This window comes from Scyliorhinus torazame, chromosome 9 (assembly GCF_047496885.1).
Source record: "Scyliorhinus torazame isolate Kashiwa2021f chromosome 9, sScyTor2.1, whole genome shotgun sequence".
NCBI classification, from domain to species: domain Eukaryota; kingdom Metazoa; phylum Chordata; class Chondrichthyes; order Carcharhiniformes; family Scyliorhinidae; genus Scyliorhinus; species Scyliorhinus torazame.
In genome coordinates, this window is record NC_092715.1 from 121,992,015 (window position 1) to 122,017,405 (window position 25,391).

The 25,391-nt window shown below is 48.9% G+C and overlaps 1 protein-coding gene across 3 annotated transcripts in view; it reads left to right on the forward strand.

Moving 5' to 3' along the window:
• LOC140429452 (small conductance calcium-activated potassium channel protein 2) overlaps positions 1-25,391 on the forward strand; it is a 241,788-nt gene that overhangs the window by 64,531 nt on the left and 151,866 nt on the right. For all 3 annotated transcript variants that reach the window (XM_072516467.1, XM_072516468.1, XM_072516469.1), the window contains one exon: positions 17,264-17,682. In XM_072516467.1, coding sequence (XP_072372568.1) covers positions 17,264-17,682 — 419 coding nt within the window. The remainder of the gene's footprint in view (positions 1-17,263; positions 17,683-25,391) is intronic.

The following is a 25,391-nucleotide window of genomic DNA, read 5'->3' on the forward strand; positions in this document are numbered from 1 at the left end:
CATCAGCCACGATCGCAATGGGTAGCCCCTGTCGCCCAGCAACCAGCCCCTCAGCCGGGGATGGCGTCCCTCGTACATGCCGGGGATGGATGACCGCGACAACACGTATGAGTCGTGTACACTGCCTGGGTAACGGGCGCAGACGTGCTGGATCATCATGCGCTGGTCGCAGACCACCTGTATGTTCATCGAATAGGTCCCCTTCCTATTGGTGAACACGGCCCTGTTATCTGCAGGTGGCCGCACGGTGACGTGCATCCCATCGATCGCGCCCTGGACCATGGGGAACCCGGCCACGGCAGAGAAGCCCACGGCCCGGGCATCTTGGCTGGCCCGGTCCACGGGGAAGAGGATGTAGCGGTGCGCCATGGCATATAGGGCATCTGTCACTGCCCGGATGCACCGATGCACCGATGTCTGCGATATGCCGGACAGGTCCCCACTCGGTGCCTGGAACGACCCCGTTGCATAAACGTTCAGGGCCACCGTAACCTTGACGGACACGGGGAGAGGGTGTCCCCCGCCAGTGCCCCGCGGTGACAGGTGTGCCAGCAGGTGGCAGATGTGTGCCACGGTTTCCCGCCTCATCCGGAGTCTCCTCCTGCATTCCCGGCCCGTGAGGTCCTGGTATGACTGCCGGGGCTGGTAAACACGGGGCGCCCTCGGGTGCCTCCGTTGCCGTGGGGCCGCGACATCCTCCTCCCCCTCCTCGTACTGTCGGTCAGGTGTCCCTTCAGCCTGGGCGGCTGCCGCCTGACCCTCTGCGGCAGCCTGCGCCGCCTCTCTGGCACGCTCCTCCTCCTCCTCCTCATCCAGGGCAACATAGACATGAGCGGCTGCAGCCACGGCGGCCAACATCGCTGGATGATCGGAAAACATGACGGCCTGGTGGGGGGAGGGGAACGACGACATGTCATCATTGCCCATATCCCCTCCTCCCCCCAGCCAGGTGGCATGGACCGCATGAGTCCAACTGTTGGAGACTGGCACCTGGCCAGGTGGACCAACTCACTTGCCCTCGCATCCCCCTCCCCGGCACGGACCCCCCATCCCCTTCCCCGGCACGGACCCCCCCCCAACCTCCACCCCGGCACGGACCCCCCAACCTCCACCCCGGCACGGAACCCCCAACCTCCACCCTGGCACGGACCCCCCCCCCCCCACCTCCGCCCCGGCACGGACCCCCCAACCTCCACCCCGGCACGGACCCCCCAACCTCCACCCCAGCACGGACCCCCCCCACCTACACCGCGGCACAGACCCCCCCCCCAACATCCACCCCGGCACGGACCCCCCCCCAACCTCCACCCCGGCACGGAAGGGAAAGAGTGCCCCCACGGCACAGGCCCGCCCGCGGATCGGTGGGCCCCAGTCGCGGGCCAGGCCACCGTGGGGGCACCCCCCGGGGTCAGATCGCCCCGCGCCCCCTCCCAGGACCCCGGAGCCCGCCCACGCCACCTGGTCCCGCCGGTAAATACCAGGTTTAATTTACGCCGGCGGGACAGGCAATTTCTTGGCGGGACTTCGGCCCATCCGGGCCGGAGAATTGAGCGGGGGGGGTCCCGCCAACCGGCGCAGCCCGATTCCCGCCCCCGCCCAATCTCCAGTACCGGAGACTTCGGCGGGGGCGGGATTCACGGCGGCCAACGGCCATTCTCCGACCCGGCGGGGGGTCGGAGAATGACGCCCCATGTTAGGCGCAGCTGCACTGGGAATTAAACTAAGATTGCTCATACTCATTTCATGTAGGGTGATTGTCATCAGCAGACTAAGAGGGTCATCGCCTTATCAGTCTGAACTCGAGGTGAGTCCAAATCCCAAAGAGTAAGACAAGCACCTAACCCACTGCCCACAAATCATAGTGCGGAGGAAAATACATTTAAAGTCAGATTTGAAGGTTAAACGTAGGGTGGGACCTTCCGACTGTTCGTGCCGGCGGGATCTTCTGGTTTTGCCGATAGTGCACCCTGCCTCAGGTTTCCCAACAGGGTGGGGTGGATTCAATGGGAAATCCCATTGACTGCAGCGGAACCGAAAGATCCGGCCAACAGTGGGCCACCATTCGCTGCCGATGGACGTCTCATGGAGGCCAGAGACTCTCGCCCATAGAAACACCAATGTGTTGGCAAGAATTTTGAAGCATTTACTACTGGTAAAGAACAAAGAACAAAGAACAAAGAAAAGTACAGCACAGGAACAGGCCCTTCGGCCTCCAAGCCCGTGCCGACCACGCTGCCCGACTAAACTACAATTTTCTACACTTCCTGGGTCTGTATCCCTCTATTCCCATCCTATTCATGTATTACCACCATGTAACTACCATCAATCTCCTGCGTGAAATCCAGGTTTGCCCCTCCAAGTTCAGGTTTTAAATTTGCTATTCCTGTTTCATATAAAGCGTCCCAGTTTTATTTTGGACAAGTGATAAGACACAAAACTATTGTCCACTTAAATGACTATTCTCCATGCAACTGGTTTTCTCATCTCCAGCTGGTAGCCCACAACTATTATCTGTATGTTGAAACCAAAATTAAAATAAAACCAAATCTCTGGACAGGAATCGGCAGGTGACACTGCCTGGGCGTCAGTTGACACCAGCAGTGCCAGAGCACCACCCTGCCCAGAGGGCATGCACTTGGGCACCTCTGACCCCCTGGGAAACCCCCACGAGTGCCATTCTGTCTGCTCCCCGTTTGTGGAGACCAGCACTGTACAGCACTTGCCCAAGGTTTCCAAGGTGAGGGGGTTAGATCCCAAGCCTTGCTTAGATCTTGGGAATGCATTTTAGTGTGAGACTCGCTGTCGCACTCGAATATGCAGATTTGTGAAAAAGTGATTCTGCCCTCATTGGACATGATTCACATCCTGACATGGTGAGCCGGGTAGATCCTGAAGTGGGATTTCCTGGCGTCTCCCGGCGCAGTGTGGCCAGTAGATCCTGCCCTCTAAATTTCATTTGTGGTGGAATTTGTGGGAGTTTCCCATTGGGAAAACTCCACCTGTTGTGTCGACTGGGCCTTCTTGTCTCCACCCAATGTGCATCAGTAACTGTGCTGTGCTCACTGGAATGTAACCCACAAGCCTGACCACAACCGCAGCCCACCGAGGTGTGTACCTCTGTCCAGGTGGAGGGTGGGTGGAGGCAGCCTGTATTGGGGGAGGTAATGGTGAGATTCGGGGTGGCGGGGCAGTGTGGGTGGCACTGCTGAACATGGGTGGCATGAAACGGTGCTGGGCGGGGGTGGTGCCTGGTGCATACACATGGTGACGGGGTGGTGGGGGTGGTGGTTGAGTGTCCGATGCCAACTCACCTGTGCAGTCCAATGGAGAACGTTGATCTTCTTACGGCAGTAGGTGCCGGTTCTCCTGGTCACACTCCCCAAGCTGATGACTGCTGCCACTTCCTCCCAGGCAGCACTGGCTGCTCTGTGGCTGACCCTCCAAGACGCTCGGGGGAACAGGGCATCTCGTCTGGCCTCTACCACGTCCAGTAATCTGCCCAGATTGGCATCCCCGAATCGTGGGGCTGATCCTTGTAGCACCGTCAATATGACGCGAGGCAGGTTGAGGTAATGTCAATTGAAGGCTTTATTAAGCAGAACTTTATCCCCAGCAGCGTGGTTACAGAATGCAGCTGCTGAGGGAAATGGAGGGAAAACTGGGTTCTTATACCGGCATTTCTGGGTGGAGTCCAGTAGGTGGCAGATCCTATCAGGACCTGGCATCCCTCCACCAATAGCCTGTCGACACGTGGTGTACCGTATTACCCCTAATACATACCACCACAGTCCTCTCAGCAGCATGGCTGCGTACTGAGTGGGGTTGGCTGTGCAGGGCCACAGTGGCGCTTGTTAGCTGGGGGGCTGGTGAGCACGGTCCCAGCAAATCAGCCGGTGGGACTATCATCTAAGGCGTGAAACCTGTGGGACCTCGGTAAGTAGACCAATGAACACTTTCCAGCGGTGACAGCATCGCCGGGCCGAGCAGCGGGAAGCTCGCAGCAGTTCTTGCTCGCTACCACACTTAGAAACATTTTGGTTAAATCGCGCCCTAAGAATTATTTTCACCACTGGAGAGCTGAACTAGCTGGCCAGACCAGCTCCTCAGAGATCGGGCCACCCTTTTGAAAGGGGCAATACCCCATATCCCCCAAGTGATGATTCCCCGCTATGGGGTGGCTGAGGGCCCCCTCTTATCAGGCCTTCCCACGTCCCCTTTCTGGCCTTACCCTTCTAGGACCCCACCATTCATCTCCCCAACCTTCCAGAGGCTCCTTAATACCTGCCTTGCACCCCACCCCTCCCCCCCACCCTTCATACCCCCCACTCCATTCCCCTTTCATGGCCATGTTTCCCCCAGGCCCTGACCCTTTGCATTGCCACTTTGGCACCAGGTCACTCTGGCACCCTGGCAGTGCTCCTGCCAGCTGTGTAGTGCCACCTGGACACCTTGACAGTGTCAAGGTGCCAGGCTGGCAGTGCCTAAGTGCCCGCATTCCAGGGTAGGGCCGGGGGCCACCCTGCCCGTCCCCGGACCACCCATGGGCCTCCGATGTCTCAGGAGTCTGCCCAGATGCAGTTCCGCCTTGTCTATGTTTGTCTGGACTAGGTTCCTGGCTGGGGAATCCTTCGGGAGGCTGTTCGATGCCGGGAGCCCAGTAGATCCCAGGTGAGCACCCATAAGTGGGTTTAAAACCGACTTAGGTACACAAGACTTGGTCATGCACATTATGGGCAGGATCCTGATCGCGACGCCTCGTGAGGCATATTGGCAGTCAGGAAGCCCGTGGAGGCTTCTCCCAGCATTACCAGCCGCATTGCTCTCCCGTTCGGGCATGACACGGCCGGTTGATCGCGCACTGATTCTCCTGCTGGCTAGTGCCTGCCCATGCTATTTTCATTGTGGGGTGGTGAGCATGGGCAGGAGTCAATGATGCTGCCTCTGAAAGCAGGCCCAAGGCAGGAAGGATGTAAGCAGGTTCAAAGTCAGGGCTCCTTTCATTGGGACATTAGCCCAGTTCTCTAAATATCTGTTAGATACTCTAATCCTCACCCCTCACCTCCCTTCAGTTCCCATCCATGTAAATTCCATGCTCCAATATTCCCCATACCACTTCCACACCCACAAGTCCAGCTCATTTCCCTCCATACCCCTTCCTATTTCCCATGTCCCCTCCATACCCTCGTGCCTTCTCCATGCCCCCTCTTCATGTCTCCTATGTATCTTCTATGCCTACTCACCCAGTACTCACTAGGGTAGAACTCACGAGCCACATAATAACATTGAGAAGTTTTTGAAATGCTCATTAAACTGTCAAAAAAGCAGGTATTCATAAAATATTCTGATCACAATATTGTTCACTGTAGAAGAACACTATATCACCTGGAAAAGTGAACACTTAAACAACTCTGGGCAATTTAAAGGCTAAAGACAAACAAAGACCTCTAATCATTCATTGCATTAAAAACACATTTAACTTATCACAGAACGTCTAGTTATGACAGTTGAAGTTGGAAATACCTTTTAAACTCATGGGTGAATAGGTCCCCGACTCCACAAACGTCTTCCCTCAAGGTTCACAACTCCCCTGAGGTTGAACTACATCTCCACAGAGAAGGCCCCAATTCCATAGAAATGGGGATGGATGGTGGTGGTGGTCACAAAATGGCCACTCCCACAATGAAGTCAGCAAGTGTGGGATAAATAATAATAATAATCTTTATTGTCACAAGTAGGCTTACAATATTACTGCAATTAAGTTACTGTGAAAAGCCCCTAGTCACCACATTCCAGCACCTGTTTCAGTACATGGAGGGAGAATTCAGAATATCCAATTCACCTCACAGCACATCTTTCGGGACTTGTGGGAGGAAACCGGAGGACCTAGAGGAAACCCACGCAGCCACGGGGAGAACATGTAGACTCCTTACAGAGAGTGACCAAAGCCGGTAATCAAACCTGGGACCCTGGCGCTGTGAAGCCATAATGTTAACCACTGTGCTACCGTGCTGCCCGAATGCTGATTGCGAGTTAGCTATGCCCACTTTTATCCCGGAAGCATAAAAATCCCACGAGGCAGGAATGGGGGTGAGAATGCCTGTCATTTTTGAATCGCCCTGCCTTTGTTCTGACATGAGAATCTTGGCCAAAGCTTTTAAAAAATGGCATGTGTGCCTGAAATTACAAATTTTTGCTTTTTATATGTTTTTTTCAGAGATTAAAATTGTACAAATGATTAGCAAAAGGTACAGAGCAGATGGTGAAGAAGAAACTATTTGTGTGGAAAGTTGATCTGCTGACATGATCAGTGAGAGCATGGCTATTATTATTAATCATATTTAATGTCTGCAGTGGTGATTCGGCAAGTGTCCATCTGCCAATTTATTTAGGAAGGACTCGGTGTGTTTTTGAATCAGGTACAGATAAATACTGCAGTCCTGGAGGCCAGTTGCCATCTCGACAAGGGTCTGCATGATCACAGCTATGTAGCACAGGGAGTGGACCATATCCGTCTGGGACTGCGTCACATCATCCTGTGACTGTGCCACCACATTCAGGGTCTGTGGCACATCAGCCAGTAACTGCTCCATCTCCCTCTGGGACTGGGCCATCTCCCTGTGTGTCTGCGCCACGTCAGCCAGTGCCTGGGCAATGCCGCTGCCGCTCTCAGCCTGCTGTGACTGGGCTACGCTAAGGAGCACCGCTGCGATGTCCAGATGGCTCTGTCACATGGTTAGCTGTGAGAGGGTAGACCGGTCCTGGGCCTCAGCCAGCACCTGCACAGATTGCCCCAGGCCTTGGACATGTTGATCCGAGGGAGTGTCTTTGGGATGGTGGAGGGTGTTGGAGACAGCTCCGACAGGAAATCCGTGTCATCCTCGGACTTGAGCTCCTGTGTGTCCTGGGTCTCAGTTCCATGGTTCATGTCCTTGTCGGTGTCTTCGTCGCTGGTCGGCACCTGGGCCTCTGGCTGTGGCTGTGACTGGTGGTGGGGCCCGCCCCATCACTAGCAGCTCCTGCAAGACCCAAGACAAGACCCGTGATTAGACGGCGGGCCTGGGAGGTTGGGGGGGCGGTGGATGTGAGAGTGGTGGAACGGTGGTGTGATGGGGATGTGGGTGTGGTGTGAGCATGGTGCAGGGGTGAGGGTAGTGTGGAGGTGAGGGTGGTGTGGTGGGGGGGACATTGACACACGGGCAGCACGGTAGCATAGTGGTTAGCACAATTGCTTCACAGCTCCAGGGTCCCAGGTTCGATTTCCGGCTTGGGTCTCTGTCTGTGCGGAGTCTGCACGTTCTCCCATGTGTGCGTGGGTTTCCTCCGGGTGCTGCGGTTTCCTCCCACAGTCCAAAGATGTGCTAAATTGCCCTTAATGTCCAAAATTGCCCTTAGTGTTGGGTGGGGTTACAGGGTTATGGGGATCGGGTGGGGGTATGGGCTTGGGTAGGGTGCTCTTTCCAAGAGCCGGTGCAGACTCGATGGGCTGAATGGCCTCCTTCTGCACTGTAAATTCTATGACACGGGGAACTGCAACTCAGTGGGTTATCACATCCTTGCCCTATGACGACCTCCACCCCAGAGACTGCCCTTTCCTCGGGCTCACTGACCAAGTCCACTGTCCTCTGCTCTGCCACGGTGAGTGGCCGCTGATCCAGCTGTCCCCCTTCAGACTCCCACTCCCGATGGTTATGGGCGGCCTTCTCCTGTGTGGGGGGGAATCAGAAAACGCACAGTGTTGGACAAATCTGACGCACGGAGCCCAGGGGGTGGGTAGCTGGTGGTGTCAGTGGCTAGGGCACCCAGCCATGGGGGCCGGCATGTGGTGCAGGATGGGGTTCAGACGCCTTTCGGATGGGGGCTTAGGGTTCTGGGTGTGTGGGAAGGGGGTTGGTGTCAGAGGCACAGTGCTGCCTTCTCACCCTGGCCGCCCTGAGGAGGTTGTGCAGTTTCTGACGGCACTGCTGGCCCATCCGGACGAGGTGGCTCATGGTGTGTACAGCTTCTGCCACCTGCGTCCAGGCACGGCGAATGGCGGCTAGCTGACTGCTTCCTTCCCGGGCCGGGGGAGCGTCGCCCTCCAAGACGGGCTTGAGCTCAGCGTCCGTAAAACTGGGTGCCACTCTCCTCGCTGCCGTCTTGTTAGCTGGGATGATGAGTGGGGAGCGCAGTGTGTCTCTGCAGCCGCAGCTTGTCAGCCTCCTGAATGTCAATTGTGAATCCGACCAACCTGGCACAGTTTCTCATTGGAATCGAGTGTGTTCCAGGTGGCTCTGGTGCTAGCCCCTCAACGGTTACTGAATCTGTTCAGGTGCAGTTTTGCTGTCTTAGAACTCTGCGAATCCTGCCCCGGCGTGAACACTTAGGGCGCAATTCTCCGGAAAAATGTTTAAGTGTGGTAGCGAGCGGGAATTGCAGCAAACTTCCTGGCGCTCGGCTGAGCGAGGCCGACTACTCTATTCAACGTTAATTGGTCAAGTAACGAGGCCTCACGGGCTCCTCACTGCGAATGAAGACTTGCCAGCTGATTCGCCGGTACCGTGCTCGGCAGCCCCTCACTAACAAGATCGACAGCACTTCAGCAGCACTTGCGGGAGTGTTTGCGGTCTCAGTCAGGATAGTGGAGGAGGAGGTGGACCCGGACCCTTTGTAGCGATATTTGGGGTTTCAGAGAAGCCGGAGCTCATGGAGAGGAGGAAGGCCGATGTGATGGCTTTTGCCAAGGGTTGATTGCACGGCGGAAAATTTTGCTGGAGTGGCGGTCGGCATCGCCACCGGGGGTAGCGGCTTGGCTGGGTGACTTGTACGACTTCCTGCGATTAGAGAAGATAAAGTATGAGTTAAGGGGCTCTTCAGGGGGGTTTGAGGAAAGGTGGGGGATGTTTGTGACCGTGTTTGAGGTGCTATTCATCGCGAGGGAGGGGGGGTGAAAAAGGGGAAAAATCTGTACAGACTGGATAGATGATAGTTGGGAAGTATGTTTCACGGGGTGTTTATTCGCTGTAACCTGTTTTGACACATGTTTGTAATAAAATACATTTTTAAATAAAATAATGCCTCCGTAACTTTCTTCCTCTGGCTGTGGACATGTCTGCGGAGCTGTGTCCCATCCATTGGGTGTTCAGATGTTGCGTGTGTGGTGTTGCCTCCTGCATTGTTCAGGCACAGTATCCAGTAGGTATGATTGGCATGCTAGGCAATGTCTCCCACATGCTACGTGGTCCGCCCACCCACAGAAATCCACTTGGCATGTGTGAAGTGCTCACTTAACCATGATTGCCAATTCCCTATCAGCGATAGCCTTCAACCGTGCAGCCAGAGGCCTCAAAAGTCAGTGAGGGCTATGATTGATCTGTGGGGCAGACGGGCAGGGACAGGTGATGCCCCTGGAACGGGTACACACGATCCAGGCATTGGCATGGTGGTGCCACGAGCAGTTGCCCCCCAGTTGCCATCCCCGGTTGCCCCCCCCCCCAGTGCCTCCCACTCCCCATGGTGACCCACCCCTGGGAAAGGTCCCTCACCCCCAGCTGAGCTCCCCCCTCCCCCTCCCCGGCCGAGCACTGGGGTGGCTACTCCCCTCCTCGGCTCCCCACATAAGCCCTTCCACCAGGTTCACGTTTTTCAAAAGGAGTAGTAATCGACGCCAGTGTGACCACTTGCTGGGGACGTTGCTGAATTACGGGGGGCCGTAGGATATGGGATGGCTCTCATTGATTGTATGGAAATGGGGCTTAAGTGGTGATAATTGGTTTCTTGCCACGCTACGGCGAGATCCTGATTTCTCCTACGGGAGGGGGCCGATTGCATCGCAAACTGTTTGGCGCCCAGCACGGATCTCATTTTTGGCCTCTCCCGCTATTCACTGGCCTTGTTACGCTTGATTGAAACACAACGAGGCTGGAGAATTGCACTCTACGTCTCAGGAACGGAGAATTCTGCTACCCTTCTTTGGACTTTTTGACCTGCCTGTAGCATTTGACATGGTTGATCACACAACCCTCCTCCAACGCCTCTCCATCGTCATTCCAGCCTGGTGGCACTGCTCTCACTTGCTTCAGCTCTTAATCATAGACAGAGAACCATTTGCAATGGCTTCTCTTCTATACCGTTACATTTAGAGTGTGTTGAGCATCGATCTTGGAACCTCCTATTTCTCATCAAAACACTCACCGCAGTGACGTTATACAAAATCACAGCATTAGTTTTCATATGTAGATCGTGACACCCAGTTCGTTTTCACCACCACCCCATCACAGTGGAAAAATTATCAAACCACCTATCAGATGTCCGGTATGGGATGAGAGAAATGTCCTCCAATTAAATATTGGGAAGACTAAATCCATCGTTTTCAGTCTGCATTCCCCAGCTACTGATTCCATCCCTTTCCCTGTTAACAGTCTGACATTAAGCCGGCCTATTTGGAACATAGGTGTCGCAGTTGACCCTGAGAGGAGCTTCAATCTCATAGCTGTGCCATCACTAAGTCTGTCTATTTTTACTTCCATCGCATTTTCATGTCTATCATGAAACATGTTGATATTATTTGCGAGGATACCCCAACTTGGAACACTGCTTTGCGGGGGTGTCTAGTTTTATTTTGTTTTAGTGTGAGGAGACAAGTGAAACCCCAGTGCGAATAAAAAGCTCAGTCGTCATGTAACAATTATTAAAGACTATTTATTAAAGTAAAGAAAAGACAAATACACGGAAACAGGACAACTCTACTCTCATGCAATTAAGATCGATGAATTACTAACCGCAAACAGTTTTCTGGAATGTCCCCTTGCTACCCAATATATCTATGATGCCTGAACTCTGTAAGACTTTCATTTTTTCCCAAACAACATACACATTGAATAATGAGTTATAGTTACCTCACAATACAGGGATGATACTCAAATTTGGGAACTGTCTTTTTCCTGGTCCAGTGAAGATATTTTAAAACTGCTGCTACACAGGTTTTCTGCACTGCCTTGGCTCTAAGACTTAGAAGTTTGTTTGCTGCAAACTTGATCTTCAGGCTTGGTGGCTGGAAACTGGCCTGTCCGCTTTCTGAGACTGCTAAATGGTACTGCGTCTCTTCCTTCTCAGGGACTAATCAATCATTCCTTTGTTGTTCTTTGATTATGCCTTATACGCATTTGACTGTCTGCTCCCACCAACTTTCTTGACCATACATTAACATGTGTATATCTCAAGGACTTTCCCAATCGTCTATTATCTGCTTCTCCTCCATATTCACACTTCATTATTATCTAAATTGCCATTCTAAATGCATTAGCAGGAGAGATGCATACCAATTGAGACCCTTTGAATACTGCCCATGCTGTCTCTAGGCAGATTCATGACAATGTTCCAGCTCATCTGCTCCTGAAGCCCTCATTCATGTTATTTTTACCTCTACACTTTACTCCTCCAATATATTCCTGGTTGGGTTCCTACATTCTACCCTCCATAAACATGAGATCATCTAAAACTCAGTTGCCTGTGTCTTGTCCCCTATAATCCCTCTGCCCACTCACCGACAATGGGTCGCGGTCAAGCATATTTGGATTTTAAAAGTTTCATTCTTGTTGTCAAATCTCTGTATGGCCTCATCCCTTCCTATTCTGTGACTTCCTCCAGCCCCACAATCCTCTGAGGTATCTGCATACCTCTAATTCCCCTCTCTTGTGCATTTTCGATTTTAATTGTTCCACCATTGGTTGTTGTCGAGGATCTAAGCTCCTTGTACCTCTCCATCTCTCTAACTCACTTTCTTCTTTTAAGACATTCCTGAAAACTGAACTCTTTGACCTAATATCTCCTTAAGTGGCCTGGTGTCATAATCTTTATAATTCTCCTGTGAAGCTTCTTGGGACTTTCCATTACATTAACGATGCTATGTACAGGTATAAGTTGTTGTTAGTGTTTTAAACAAAATAATGTCGTACATTATCAAAGTCTCTGAGGTAAAATAAAGAGTTTGAGTAATTGTGCTCAGTAAGTAGGAACAGTGCCGGTTAGAAGTGTCAAGACAATGGTTAATGCATCAGGGATCAAATCATTTTGGCATCTTGTTCTTATGAAATATTGGGAAAGGACATAGAACATAGAACGATACAGCGCAGTACAGGCCCTTCGGCCCTCGATGTTGCACCAAAACAAAAGCCATCTAACCTACACTATGCCATTATCATCCATATGCTTATCCAATAAACTTTTAAATGCCCTCAATGTTAGCGAGTTCACTACTGTTGCCAGTAGGGCATTCCACGGCCTCACCACTCTTTGCGTAAAGAACCTACCTCTGACCTCTGTCCTATATCTATTACCCCTCAGTTTAAAGCTATGTCCCCTCGTGCCAGCCATTTCCATCCGCGGGAGAAGGCTCTCACTGTCCACCCTATCTAACCACCTGATCATTTTGTATGCCTCCATTAAGTCTCCTCTTAACCTTCTTCTCCCCAACGAAAACAACCTCAAGTCCAACAGCCTTTCCTCATAAGATTTTCCCTCCATACCAGGCAACATCCTGGTAAATCTCCTCTGCACCCGCTCCAAAGCCTCCATGTCCTTCCTATAATGCGGTGACCAGAACTGTACGCAATACTCCAAATGCGGCCGTACCAGAGTTTTGTACAGCTGCAACATGACCTCCTGACTCCGGAACTCAATCCCTCTACCAATAAAGGCCAACACTCCACAGGCCTTCTTCACAACCCTATCAACCTGGGTGGCAACTTTCAGGGATCTATATACATGGACACCTAGATCCCTCTGCTCATCCACACTTCCAAGAACTTTACCATTAGCCAAATATTCCGCATTCCTGTTATTCCTTCCAAAGTGAATCACCTCACACTTCTCTACATTAAACTCCATTTGCCACCTCTCAGCCCAGCTCTGCAGCTTATCTATGTCCCTCTGTAACCTGCTACATCCTTCCTCACTGTCGACAACACCACCGACTTTAGTGTCGTCTGCAAATTTACTCACCCACCCTTCTGCGCCTTCCTCTAGGTCATTGATAAAAATGACAAACAGCAACAGCCCCAGAACAGATCCTTGTGGTACGCCACTTGCAACTGAACTCCATTCTGAACATTTCCCATCAACCACCACCCTCTGTCTTCTTTCAGCTAGCCAATTTCTGATCCATATCTCTAAATCACCCTCAATCCCCAGCCTCCGTATTTTCTGCAATAGCCTACCGTGGGGAACCTTATCAAACGCTTTACTGAAATCCATATACACCACATCAACTGCTCTACCCTCGTCTACCTGTTCAGTCACCTTCTCAAAGAACTCGATAAGGTTTGTGAGGCATGACCTACCCTTTACAAAGCCATGCTGACTATCCCTGATCATATTATTCCTATCTAGATGATTATAAGTCTTGTCTCTTATAATCCCCTCCAAGACTTTACCCACTACAGACGTGAGGCTCACCGGTCTATAGTTGCCGGGGTTGTCTCTGCTCCCCTTTTTGAACAACGGGACCGCAATGTTAGTAACATCGGTATAGTTTGGAGTGGGAATCGATCTATAATTAGAGATTGGTGAATCGCTAATAAGCAGAGGGATTTAGTTGCTGAGATCACAACTCCAATTAATTGTTAAGCCAAATTACTTGTGAGATTGCATTACATAAAACAGCAATTTCCTACTCCTGCGGCATTATAATGCTTCAATAATGTTTAGTCACCATTTAACATTGTAAAATACCTTTAGCATTTGATTCTTTTCCAAGTTAGTCATTTTCTGATGTATTATTATTGACTGTTGAAATATTTTCTCTTTAATGCACTCACCTGTTGAACTATCAGTAAATCATTTGTCTACAATCGAAAAGAATTTGCAAAGTGCTCCTTTGTCATGTCGGTTTTCAGTTAATTAAATGCAATTTGGATTAAAGGGCCCTAAAAATCCAGGGTCAGAAACCAGGCTGTTACCTTGATACAAAAATAAGGTCCATTTGGGGTCCAGGCCAAGATAGACGTTTTATTTAATTTGTCGTATTGGTAAACAATGGGTGGCAGGAGACAGATATTCTTTTGTCATGGGAATAATATTTCAAAACTATGGCTGGGATATTCTGTTCCCACTTTCTTTGGGCGGGTATGATGACGGGAGCGGATAATCTTGCGAGGTGTCCAAATCATATTTCGTGCCGACGTAAAAAGATATTGCGATTGTCCCCAGCCCCCACCAGCAACGTAGCGCATTGTCGGGAACATCATTTTGATACATTGGCATATAATTATCTGACCTCTACACCTGAATCATCTCCCCTATAAGAAAGTCCATTCACATTGGTGTTAGGGCAGAGCAGTGTGAAACCCAACTGGGTCTCCCAAGCCATGTACCTGGTGAACAGACCTCCCACGGGAGTTCAGGTGAGCGCATCTTCTAGGGGGAGAGGGTCATGTCCAGGGGACATTCTGGGGGACAATGCCCAAGCATTGCCGGGGGTGGGAGGGTTGTGCGGGGGAGGGAGGGGTATTTGGATGGGGGGTTCCTGGAGAACCATTGTGCACTGCTGTGGCCTTTAAAAATGGCACTCGGACCTTCAAAAAACTAAGTTGCTGGTGGGCACCTCGACTACAGTTATGTCATGGAAATCGCCGCTCATTGAGATTTCTGAGTCTAAGTTCCGAACGATACCGTGGAGAAAGCCATCTTTGCTGCTGACGGCGTCAAATCCACCTTTCTCGTCTTTTGTCAGACTTTGCCAATATATGGGAAAATTTTGCCCAGATATTTTAATTCCATAATTTAGTACTTTGTCATTGCTTTTATAAAAAATTATAAACAGAAACACTTGTTGGACTTGAATATTACTTTTCAACTGGAGTGATCGGAAGCAAGAATAGATCAGTAAGATAAATATTTTTCAACTTCCGCCAACCCACTTTTCCAAACTGGGCTGAATTTACACTGCCATGTGCTGGTTAGTGACATGCGGGGAGGCAATCTGAATAGCAAAGGTGCGAGGAGTGTTCCTGTTGTTTCAGGGCTCACGCCTATTTAAATCACAAAATAAGATGGAGCTTCCTTGCCACTGACCATTTTCAGTTTTCTTGCAGCGCAATGTCATCACAGTCCACCTAAGACAGTTACTCATGCCATTGCAAGTGGCAGAGGAGTACCACTTCTTTGGCCTCTATAGCAATCCATTGCTGCTGTTCTGTACTTTCAATTGCTTTTTTGGTGGTTGTTACTTGAATCCTAGCTTTGAACTATTGTTCTGCACCTAATCTTTTGGGAATTTAACCTTTGTCTAGAAAAATCCTCTACTAATCTGATGGCCATTTCTTTTTGGAATTTTTCATGCTCTCGAGGGTTGAAGGGTGTGGAGGAAGTCTTACAGCCGTGAGTAGGGGCCGGGCATTCATACTGGAGGAGGACTTAATAGATTGGCTCTCGTCAAAACAGATGAGTGTGCAGCCAACGTCACTGTTCATTGGACATGTCCAAGGAGTTCTGTCTTTCTCAAGTTATGCTTCACCAGGGAGATAGTGTATCATGTTGATGGTCTTCACATGTATCAATGGTCTGAAACGTATGCCTGATCTGACCAAACGTACCCACCTTGATCCTGGGTCACTCAGAAGGCCAGACAGGGGTTCTTGATGCATGGAGTCAGTGCCTTGGAATGCCTGACCTTTACAACCATGGTCTTGAGGTTAGTGGAGATTCCTGTATCATGAGACTCTCCTGATGGTGCCAAGTGTAACTGGATCCTGACCTAGTTACTGGGTGTTTCCAATTTATGAAAGAAATCTATTCTTGTAGCATGGATTTTTGGACATTTATTTGAATTCCCACTTGAGATCAAGTCATGTGTCCCAGACTAGTGAATTCTTGAGTTCAAACTATTCAGAGTTCACCATTCCTGATGCTAAAGCAGTAAAACGTTATTGTGTCACATTGACAGAAGTCCTGTCAAATAGTTTTTACTCTCAGGCGTCACTTAATTTGCAGCTTTAAAGAGTAAAGTGTGGTAATGAAAGTAGCATGACCTAGAACTGTTTGGTTTTCACTATCCTGGTTGCCTCATCAGAATCATAAAATCCTAAACAAAGAAACAAGGCCATTTGGCCTGTCCTGCTGTGTCAGATCTTTGAATGAACTATTCAATCTGGCCCCCAATTAGAAGAAGTCTGGGAGAAAATATTTTATAGTACTAAATCAGCGTAACATTATTGTTTATGAAAGAATTCAATCTCTCAAAGTTTAAGTTTGATTTTTGACCATTCGTTGACAGAAGTAAAAAATGTGTTTGTATAAAAATAGTTTGTTAAATTGTACTTCATATTTGTAATATCAGCATAATTGAGAATTCAAGATAAACATTTTACTATTATCAATGGAAAGAAAGAGGGACAATGAACTACAGTTTAAATAAAATTGTCCTTCATTTTGCCTTTTCCTTCAATGGCAAACTTACAGGCATGTGTATCGAATTGTTTAGAAACATCTGAATTTAATAAAGCAATATTTTCAAGATTTTACTAGATAAGTGGGGCACTCAGAGAACGTTCATTAGGCTGATTTCTGGGATGAAGGGGTAATCTTGTGAGGAAAGGTTAGACAGGTTGCGATTATATCCATTGGAGTTGAGAAGAATGAATCAAGTAAGATCCTGAGGGGACTTAACAGGGTGGATGCTGAGAGGATATTTCCCTTTGTGAGACAGACTGCAACTAGGGAACACAGTTTAAAAGTAAGGAGCCTCTCATTAAAGACGGAGATGAGGAGAATTTTCTTTTCTCAGAGCGTCATTAGTCTCTTCTCCAGAGAGCAGTGTAGCAGGGTCATTGAATTATTTTAAACCTGATCAGCCATGATCTTCTCAAATCGAGGGGCAAGTTTGAGGTCTGAATGACCTGCACCTGCTCCTAATACAGAAGCTCATTTGCACCAGCTAATTGCGTATGTACTGGTTATTCTATAGCAATAATTTGGTCAGATTGTATTTAAGAATTATTGATAGCCCATTTATAGTGCATCTTGTTTCATGTCACAATCTGTTTAAAAATGAAAATTCAATGAAGGTAGCTCTGTCTTTTGAAAATTGTGTAAAATAGGCGCCATCAATGATGCATTATTTCTATTGTGGATTTTTCTGGTACCTCAACTGAAAAATGGACTAATGCTTCTTTGAGTATCACAAAGGTACCGTGTTGTCTATGCTGCATGAAGTTGCTTTTAATGTGTAACTTGCCTATTTCTGCACTTGACGTGGAAACTATAATAAAACTATACCGTTTCCTTACAGTTATTCATGGTAGACAATGGCGCAGATGACTGGAGAATAGCCATGACTTACGAGCGGATTTTTTTCATCTGTTTGGAAATACTGGTATGTGCTATTCACCCAATACCTGGAAACTATACTTTCACTTGGACAGCACGCCTTGCCTTTTCATACACAACATCTACAGCAATAGCAGATGTGGATATAATCTTATCAATACCAATGTTTCTTAGACTTTACCTTATTGCCAGAGTAATGCTGCTGCATAGCAAACTTTTTACGGATGCTTCTTCAAGAAGTATTGGAGCACTGAATAAAATAAACTTTAATACCCGTTTCGTAATGAAGACTTTAATGACAATATGTCCAGGAACAGTATTGCTGGTTTTCAGCATTTCCTTGTGGATAATTGCAGCATGGACTGTCCGAGCTTGTGAAAGGTAAGCAATTACTGTGCATCAACTTTTCCAAAGCTTAAATGTAAAAGAGAATTATGTTTGAATTCCGGATTATAAACAATGTTTTAGCAATCTTGAGTTTGGGCAAGATTTTTGCTCCTGAGGTAATTCGCTCTTATTAGGAAATATTGTGACTCGGCAGATCCACCTTGATATAAAGGGCGCTGTTATACCCAATTTTCACTCTGGGGAGGCGGGGGAGGGTCGGAGCTGGGCCCATTGACTTCAGAAGCAGATCATAGGTGGCCACAGTGGCTGTCGAGTGCCAGCACAGCCTGATTAGAAGGCCTGCCTAGGTACTCTGGGACCTTGTCCCAATTGTTTTAGAGGTGGTTAGGCCCTTGCAGCCTCACCCCTCACACACCCTCCCCCAACCCTACTCCCCAACCCCTTCCTGCCAATGCATGCCGTTCACCCACCTCATGCTCCACATATCCTCATGCACCTCCATGCTAAATAACCCCACCCCAGTTCCCCCTCATGCCTCACCCTCTTTTCTGTTGGAAATGGGGGCCGGACTTCCACATCTGTGTGCTGCCTGCCATTTCTAAAGGTTCACGGAGTCTTCCTTAGTCCACAAATATCTGGCTGTTTGTACCACTAACATTAAATGTCAACAGTCTCTTATAAGTGTTATTGTTATGTCCTTAATTATGTTGTCTGTCGAATTTGCTTTGCTATTATTCGCTAATCTTTTTTAACATTTCAAAGAAAGGATCTGACAAATATTAACAGAATAATTTGATGTATTTTTCTCCTGGTTATGTACAAAATGTTTTCAGACATGTAGGAGTGCATGTTTAATTCATCTGATATATCATTAATGCTGCAATGCTTTGAGTAGATTCTGTGCAATTGCGCCGTACCTGTGAAAATAAATAGAATAAACAACTTACATTTCTATCACACTCCTCACCCTCAGAGTACTTTACAGGGTCAAGAATTAAAAGGGCCACCAAGCAAGATTGAGAGAGAGTAGCGAGAGTAATGATTGAGGATGAAAACAACCAACAGGATTTTGAGAAATGTCTGACAGCAGAGATGGAGCGAACAAGGCACAGATATTTTAGGAGCAGGTTTTAGAGAGCACAGTGACTGAAAATGACTGCCCACCAACCATGGGGCCGAGGCAGTGAGGAGTAATCCTGTGTTTGAGAAGGGGAAGGTGTAAGCAGTAATGCATGGCTGGAAGAGACCGCTGAGGAGAGGGGAAAAGGAACATGAAATTATATAAAGGTGAAGATGTTTGAATCAATTTTCGTGGAGAGAGATGACCAATGGATCTTGAGAGATGGATGGTGAGAGGACAAAGGTTTGTGCAAGTGAGGATGTAGGTTACAGCTTTTCAAGTTAGTGTCTGTACAGAGCAGAAGTTGGCAAGGAGAATGAAGAAGTCAGGCATCGAGATGTGAAAAATGGGGAATAGATAGAGTCAGGCAAGTTGGAAGAAAGTGGCTTCAGATAATAGGTTGGATGTTAGGAAACTGAACTTGCGTCAAGCAACATGTCAAAGATTCATATCTTCTAGCCTGTGGAGACACTGAAGAAAATATATTTTTATTGCACTTTCAAGAGGTTAATAGTGTATGCAAAGAGCACTTGGGAATTGCTGATCCTTTCTTTGGTGTGCAATAAAAGACTAGTTTAAAAATAAGCAACACATTATGTTCTCAGAACAGTAATAATTTGTTAGCTCCAATTTCATATGGAAAAAAACTGTTAAGTTTGTTTATTGGAGTTGTATTTAACACAGCACAGATATTCTCCAGCAATTCCAAACAATTGCTAAAGCAAATCACCCTTATCTCTTGTACCACACAATCTAAGTACTAATCTGTGATGAAAGTATTTTCACAGTGTAAAGTAATTTCCTGAGTGAGGACAAAAAAAACGTTGTTGTCTTAAAGGAACAGTTTGGGCGGCACGGTGGCGCAATGGTTAGCACTGTTGCCTCACAGCGCCGAAGACCCGAGTTCGATCCCGGGTCACTGTCCATGTGGAGTTTGCACATTCTCCCCATGTCTGGGTGGGTCTTCCCCCCCCCTCCCCCCCCCCCCCCCCCCCCCCCGCCCACAGCCCAAAGATGTGCAGAGTAGGTGGATTTGCCACTCTAAATGACCCCTAATTGGGGAAAAAAAACAAAAATTATAGGGACCATTCTCCGAACACTTAGTTACATTTCAGCAGCAGAATAACACATGGTGTGTCACATGGTTTAATCGGATTGTCTTTATGAAGCAGAAAATTCTCTAAATTATAAAAACAGCAAAGTGCACTCATATGACACCTGCAACATAGTAAAATATCCTGTGGTGCTTCATCGGAACAAAAACCACAAAATGTGACACAGAGCCCATGCTGGGATATTGGTTTGAAATTTAAATGGCCTTTGGGGTCAGACACGGTCCTGAAAGACGTGCTGTGAGGTAATTTGGACATTCTGAATTCTCCCTCAGTGTGTACCCTAACAGGTGCCAGAATGTGGCGACGAGGGGCATTTCACAGTAACTTCATTGCAGTGTTGGTGTAAGCCTACTTGTGACAATAAAGATTATTTTTATCACAAGAGTATAAATGGACACAGCTCAATCAGTTCCGTAGGACTGGGATGTATGTAGAATAAACTTGCTGAAGGTAAAAGACATGCTGCTGTATTATTCCTCCATCATATACTCTCATTGGCATCAACAGGGGAAGCTTCTATTCATCTTCTCGCTGCCATACCAGTTTGCTCGTGGATGGTAAGGTGGCAGTTGGCTCACCGCCTGTCTGCCTGGAGACACATTGAGCCACTTACATGGATAATTAATGGCATCTTCCTAACTTGGCTGACATTTTAGCAATGGCGAGGTAAAGCCCTCCACTACATGAGAAGATGATCAGATAAACACTGGTGGCCTCCCAGTGGACTCCGGGAGGGTTTTTCAGGGGAAGGGGCACACTTTAGCCTGTTAAAGAGAGTTTAGCAGCAATGGCTGTCACCATGGCAGAGGCACAGCCAGCTCAGTGATCACCCATCGCACTCCAACCCCCTGCAACTTTGTGTGATGTTTCCTCTGCTTGAATATTGGCAAAACACTAGGTTGTTAGGAGTGTGATCTGGCCATCCATTATTGCAATAATATTTTATTTTGATGCACTCATCAGGTGCAATTTAATGCAAAAAGTTCGAAGTATCGGACGCAACTGCCTGGGTGTTTCCCGATGGCCGACCCGGCGAGACCGCAGCCCGTATTCAACAACACTTTTGATCCCCCACGTGCTTCACGCTGGTACTGGCTGGCCTGCCAGCTTATTCGCCGGACTCACCCCCACTAACAAGGGGGAACTGCTTTTGAACGCATCCTCCAAACTCATTCCCAGTCAGCACACAAGCATAGCACCACACAGACCTGCATCACGCTTCAGGGATGCCAACCTGGCCAGGTGTCTGGTCACTGTGGAGGCGAGATGCCTGTTAACCGGGAGCGGGGGGGTCAGAGGAGCTGCAGCAGTACCACCAATGCCGCATGGAAATCAGTGGCAGCGGCCGTAGGTTCAGGGGGTTTGGCCATGAGGACCGCCGTACAGTGCAGGAAGAAGACCAATAACATCCATCAGGCTGCAAAGGTAAGTTAATACTGGCCCCATGGCATCAGTTTCACCTGTCACCCCACTGACCTAGCGCCCCCCCCCCCCCCCCCCGAAAGCTCAGCGGCCGTCACCTCGCACCCTCCCCACATCCGATCACCGCGCTTGTGCCCTAGCACACCCTGGCACCCACCAGCACAGCCGCTTCATATCCAGATGCAGTGTCCCCACATGCCACCTGCCATACAGCCTCCCTGATTCACCAAGCACGTGGCTCACACTGTCCCTCTCTGTCGCCGCAGGAGAAGTTAGCCCATAATAGACTTGAAAGGGCTCAGAAGGGCATTGGAGCTCCTGACATTAGAGTCCTCACCCCACATGAGGAATGGGCCCTGGAGATCGTGGTATTGGCTGAGGAGAGATGGCTCAATGACAGTGAGGTTGGCCTGTGCCGCAGAGGCGAGGATCCACTGTCCCTTCACCCAGATGACCTTCCTCAAGTGAGTCAGACAAAATGATCCTTCCCTCCCACTGACCACATGTCCATTCTCCCACAGGATCTCAACCTGATTGGGCTGGGCCATCCGGGGTTGCATGCCACCCTGTCAGCCAGGAGAACACCTCAGAGGATAGCTCCAAGGATACCACCATTGAGGTGTCACAAACAACATCTCCACTGTCCACCAGTGCAGAGACATCCATCTCGGTGTGCGATACTAGGGGACAAACTTCTCAGGCACAATCTGGTGAGCACCACACAGATGCTGATGCACATCAGGCAGGAACATCCAAGGGAATCAGCAATATGAGGTCTGCAGGTGGACATAGCCAAGGCACCCCAGAGCGTGTCCCATTCACTGAAGAGCATCGTTGAGGGCCTCTAACACCATGGTGCAGACAATAGGGACATGCCAGGACTGGAGAGCCAGATGACGCAGAGGTCTCTGGAGCTCACTGTTAATTCCCTGTTGCCCGGTGCATGCAAGGCAACATGCGCGTCATGTGTTACCCCCTGGATTTGAGGCACACCGGCGATGGCGGAGGGTTTTGCGGCCCGGGCATCTTGATGAGCTTGATCCAGCTCAAAGTTGATATAGTCAGCTGCCTGGGCAATCAGGGCATCTGTGACCTCACGGATGCCCTTGTGGGCTGTAAATTTTGATATGCCGCACAAATCCCTGCTTGAGTCCAGGAATAATCCAGTTGGATATAAGTTCAGGACCGAGGTAATCTTCATGACAACCAGAAGCATGTGTCCTCCTTCTCCATGGGATGCCAAGTCCACAGGGATATGGCACAGGTGCCGCACTGTCTCCTTATTGAGGATACGCATGTGACACATGCTATCCATCATCCCCTCGTAAGACCAACGTTGCTTGTACATCTTGGGCCGCCAACTGGAGTCGCCCCTGGGCCCATCTCGGCTTGATGGGTGGCTGGTTCTGCAGGGTGTGTGGTGGCCCCTGCAGATGGGTGCTGCCTCCAGCCTGCATTGACGCTGCTGCCTTCTCCAGTGTTTGGCCGCCTGAGCTGTCACCAGCACCGCAAAGGCTGCTGCTGTGTGTTGGCAACACCATCCATCATGCCCGGTGAAAAAGGCCACTCCAACACGGAGCACGATGGAGGAGAGAGAGAAAAACATTCCACCCCTCCCAAGAGGTCCAGAATAGGTCTGGCACAGTCAGAACAAAACCAAATATAGAACTTTTTACACCAAAAGAAAACACAAAACAGGCAGGAATACAATGAGGACACCAGCAGAATTGGTGTCTGATCTTCCATCATCACCCTGTCCGAGAACAGAGCCACAGGAACACAGAGGGCCTTAACAGGTAACCCACACGTCCAGAACAGAATACACAGTCAACACACAAAACAGGCCTTTAGAAACATCCAGTCTGCTCAAACAAGCTCTTTTGCATCCTCAGCCAGTTAGTGGGCCCAACAAAATCCTCCTCCCGCCGCATTCCAGGTAAAAGAGACCCTTCCCTTCATCCAGAAAAAAGCAAGTAACTCCAAGGGGAAGAGGCAGCAGGCAAGCAGAAAAGGCAACAGCAAGCAGCAAAGAAACTCTCAGCTACAGCAGCCTCCAACATTTGCAGCCACCAGCAGGAGCAAGTAACAAACACAACCTGCAGCTGGAAAATGCTCTCACAACTAACAAGATCAATTCCTTATTTGCAGTAGCCTTCAGCTGTGCAGCTAGAGGATGCTCACAGCCAAACGGAGTTAAAGTGACCTTCAGCATATAACCAAGAACAGGGCTCTGTTCTGAAAGTGTTTAGTAGGATAGGCAGCAGCTGTAGTTGTCTCTGTTATGGGTATACACAATATTGGAGGATGGCTTATAGGTTTTGCAGATGCTAAGTCCCTCACCCCACCAGCCCAGTGGTGACCTCCTACCTATGATGCCCAGCCCCCTGACCAGACCCAGCCCCCTGGTGGGTCCCCCATCCCTCCTCTAAACACTGCTGCAGCAGCTCTAGTGCCCCTCGGCTGCATGCCAGAGAAGGAAATGACTACTCACCTCCTCAGCTTCCCTCAGCAGTCATTGCACCAGCTTCCTGTTTTTAAAAAGGAGTATTAAACGGCACCCGCGTGACCTCTTGCTGGGAAGCCGGTTAGTTTTCAGGAGGCCATTGGATTGGACTGCCATCTCGCTAATGAGATGGAGATTGGTTGTAATTAGTGACAATTGGTGCCTTGCCACATTTGGACGGGATCAGGAACCTGCCACTGGGAGAGGGCCAGTTAGATCACGAACCGATTCGCTTTGATGTGGATCTCGATTTTGGCCTTTCTCACTATTTAATGGGGCGCCTGGATCTGCACCAGGTGCAACATGGCCATTAATTCATGTCCATCATTGTGCTGTTGTGCCAGCTAAATTTCTTGTAACCTCTTTCCCATGGCTGGTAAATGTTTCTTAATGAGTGGAGAATATGCTTCTGCTTCCTCAAAAAAATTAAATCTTCCAATCTGACTCCTTCAACTGGTATTCTTGATAATGCATCTGCTGTTGTCTGGTACTTCCCTTGAACATACTCAGGAGTTGAATCATATCTCACAAGTTTCAGTCTAAAACTTTGAATTCTAGGCAGCCTTAGGAATTTCCTCCAGGTTAAGAATAGTAACCAAAAGTTCATAGTCAGCTTTGATTTTCAATCATAATCATAGAATCACTACAGCGCAGAAGGAGGTCATTTGGCCCATCAAGTCTGCACCGACCCTCTGAAAGAGCATCTAACTGAGGCCCACACCACCACCTTAACCCAGTAACTCTACCTAACCTTTTTGGTCGCTAAGGGGCAAATTAGCATGGCCAATTCACCTAACCTGCACATCTTGGACTTAATCCCATGACATAATCAGAGAACTTCTCGTAGGCCCATGAGGCTGCTAATGCTTCGTTCTCAATGGTTGCATACCTCTTCTCGGTGTCTGTGGAGAATGTGAGGTGTAATAAACTGGACTTCTTTGTCGATCTTTTTGAACTTGACACAGTACTATGCCCAAGCATGTAGATGAAGACTCCGCAACTACAATTATTGGCAATTCTGCATTGTAGTGCACTTCAATTTCTGGTGAAGTTAGGAGATTCTTGATCTTATCAAAATAATTTTGTTAGTTCATGATCCAGCAGCACTGTTGACATTGTCTCAGCAGCTGTTGTAATGGCTTGTTGATCTCCACAAGGTTTGATGGGAACTTGCCTACTTAGTTGACCATCCCAAAGAATCTGTGGTCGTTCTAGTCACCTTGGTGTCCTGCGAGTTGACAGTAATTTATAAAGCTTGCACAATGTGCCTTAAGAAGTTTATCATACCACGCACATGAATGTTGTCCATATGGTATATTATTCCTTGCATGCTTTCCTGGGTCTGAGACATCGTTGTTTGGAATATCTCAGGTGCCTGTTGTCCATATGTCATATTATGCCTTCCAGGGTCTGAGACAGCGTTCTTTGGAATATCTCAGGTGCAGAAGCAATTCTAAATTGTAATCTGTTAAAATAGTAACAACAACCAAGTAGGGTGATAAAAGTAATTAACAATCTGGATTCTTTGTCCAGAGGCAACTGCCAAAAGGCACTGTTAGCATCCAATTTTGTGGAAAAGGTT